General features: G+C 32.0%; 1 protein-coding gene across 1 annotated transcript; it reads left to right on the top strand.

Annotated features, from left to right (window-relative positions):
• The first annotated feature begins 749 nt into the window (after positions 1–749).
• LOC139874888 (epi-neemfruitin B synthase L1AT-like) lies at positions 750–2,158 on the top strand. The gene has a single exon (XM_071862280.1). It carries the CDS (start codon positions 750–752, stop codon positions 2,106–2,108), a length of 1,359 nt encoding a protein of 452 aa, XP_071718381.1. The 3' UTR covers positions 2,109–2,158.
• The last annotated feature ends 515 nt before the right edge of the window (positions 2,159–2,673 follow it).

Here is a 2,673-nt window from a genome sequence, read left to right as displayed (position 1 = left end):
ATTAGAATTGATGCTTTTGAATGTTAACAATTATATAAATTCGATGGAAAGGAGGGTAATTAAAGCAATTAATAAATCGAATGAACAGTAATGGCAAGTGTAATAATGATATAATTATAATGAATACGTTTCATCTTTTTCATACAATATTGTTGAGTATATATGTATGTATTCTTTGATATAAGTTTTATACTCCTACCAATAGTTGAAGTGCAGATTTTAATTATATATATTCAAAGTATGAAACGAAACTATTTTCCACAACAACACGCGATGACTCTCCACTCGAATATATTCCGGCATGATCAATCAATAGAACACAATTCACACTCTTTCAGTATTTCATCCGCCAAACTTACTTTACCACACTCTCTTTTTTGGTTGTTACTAAGTGTCTTTTACTAAATATGTAAATCATATTAGTTTTGATTAGTAATGGATGTATCGATAGAGTTAATTTGGGACGTAAGGATCAATATTTGTAATCCATCCAGACATTCTCTTGTTATGGATCCTTTTTCTTAGCATATACCTTTTTCTTTTAACAATAATCAAAAGTTTATCTAACCAATCCAATACATAATCCAAAAGTAAATTGGAATTTAATGGGCGGCAAACATCTATAACATGACTCTCTAACATGTGCATTTATCTACAAGGCTAATATCAATATCAATATCAATATCAATATCAATATCAATATCAATATCTAGAAATAAATAATAGTGATGATCATAAAGTTAAAAAAGATGATACAGAAGTTTCTAAGATTAAGTTCAAGAAGAAGAGTAAGTTCAGGAAAAAGGCAACTTCACACTATTATTTCACAAGAATTAATCAAGCCCTCATCACCAACCCCTTCTCATCTCTGTACTTACAATCTTTCCCCAGTTGATCAACTCGCTGCGAAATCATATATGCCAATAGTTCTCTTCTACCCAAACAATGACAATTGCACTTTAACATCTCAAGAAAAAGCTCGAGTTCTAAAAGAATCGTTATCACAAAGTCTAACACGATACTATCCTTTCGCAGGCAGGATGTCGTCACCCATATCACCTTATGTTGATTGTAACGATGAAGGTATCATATTCATTGAGGCTAGAATCAACAGCAATCTTGAAAAGTACCTACAATTAAGTGAACTAGACAACACTCTTGACAGCCTTTTTGCTAATGATTTGGTCAATTACAAGTCTCCTTGTAATACAAGTCTTGTTGGGGTTCAATTTAATCACTTTGCTTGTGGTGGATTAGGGTTGGCAGTATCTATGTCACATATTATTGGTGATGGTGCTACTTTTGGCTCGTTTCTTGGTCATTGGGCTTCTGTGGCACGTTATGGTTCGGCTAATCACCAAGAGGTAATTCCTTATATTCCTCATTTTATCCAATTTCCACTTACAGGCTCGATTCAAGCAGCATACAGAGCTCGTGAAATTGATCAGACAAATGTGGTTTTGAGAAAGTTTGTATTTCCTAACTCAAAATTAGGTGACCTTAAAAAACTAGTCGAAATAAACAATAATGAACCTTCGCGTGTTGAGGCATTGACCTCTTTACTTTACAAAACTGCGGCGAACGCAGCCGCAAAAAGATCTGGTAGCTTTAAGACATCTTATCTTTTTATTATGGTTAATATGCGTAACAAATTTGTGAAAAAGCTACCACAATCTACATTTGGAAATATCGCCTCGGTAATATTGGTACCGACAGATAGGCACACAAGTGAAACTTCCTTAAGTAAGGTGGTTGAAGATATAAAGAAAACGATGTCGGAAGAACTTGAGGGAATCCAAAGTGTGCAAAATATAGGCGAATACATACAAACGTCGCGTTCCAGAATGCGGAAGCAACCTAATATAAAGAAGGTTGTGAATGGATCATATTGGTGTTCTAGCCTATGTGGGTTTGCTTATAGCAAATTAGACTTTGGATTGGGAAAACCTATTGGCGTTAATCTTGCACTTGGATCTACACATAAAAATGGTTTTATGTTGGTTGATACCCTAAATGGTGATGGTATTGAAGCATTGGTGTTTTTGGAAAAAGAAAACATGGAAAAATTTGAAAATGATAAGCATATGCTTTCATTTTGTCAAAAGTAGTTAATATTATCTGTGAATTTTTCTAACGACAGTTCTTAGAGTTGTTGTTAAAGTGCTAAAAGTATTGTAGTTAGGAGTTATTTATTTAAATTTAAAGTAATAGTTATTGAAATGTACAAGACTTTTAAACACTTTAATTACGCCTCTTACAACTATCGTTTAGAGAAATCCATTATTTATTTGTATTTATTAGTTCCACTAAATATCGATGAATTGTCTAACTTGCCCTTCATTTTATTTTGTTACAAAAAGTAACCAAAAAGTAATTGCTATATTTAATATTAAATAATATTAAAAGGTACAATGGAACTTTAATGATTTTTCTAAAGAAAGATAGAATAATTAAGTTTAGGGAAAATTGTTTGAAAATACATTGAACTTTTACTTAATTCCTATTGCATACATCTAACTTTCAGATCTCCTATTGTATGCATTTAACTTTTTAAGTTGTGCTATTGTATGTATATAATGACTTGTTAACCTGGTATCCGGTTAATTTGAAGAAAAAGTTACACAATTGGTCCTTTATATTTGCCCAAAATTTCACATTTGACACTAATGTTTA

The sequence above is a fragment of the Rutidosis leptorrhynchoides genome, chromosome 11, assembly GCF_046630445.1.
Source record: "Rutidosis leptorrhynchoides isolate AG116_Rl617_1_P2 chromosome 11, CSIRO_AGI_Rlap_v1, whole genome shotgun sequence".
NCBI classification, from domain to species: Eukaryota; Viridiplantae; Streptophyta; class Magnoliopsida; order Asterales; family Asteraceae; genus Rutidosis; species Rutidosis leptorrhynchoides.
This window is presented reverse-complemented; position numbering and strand designations above follow the sequence as displayed.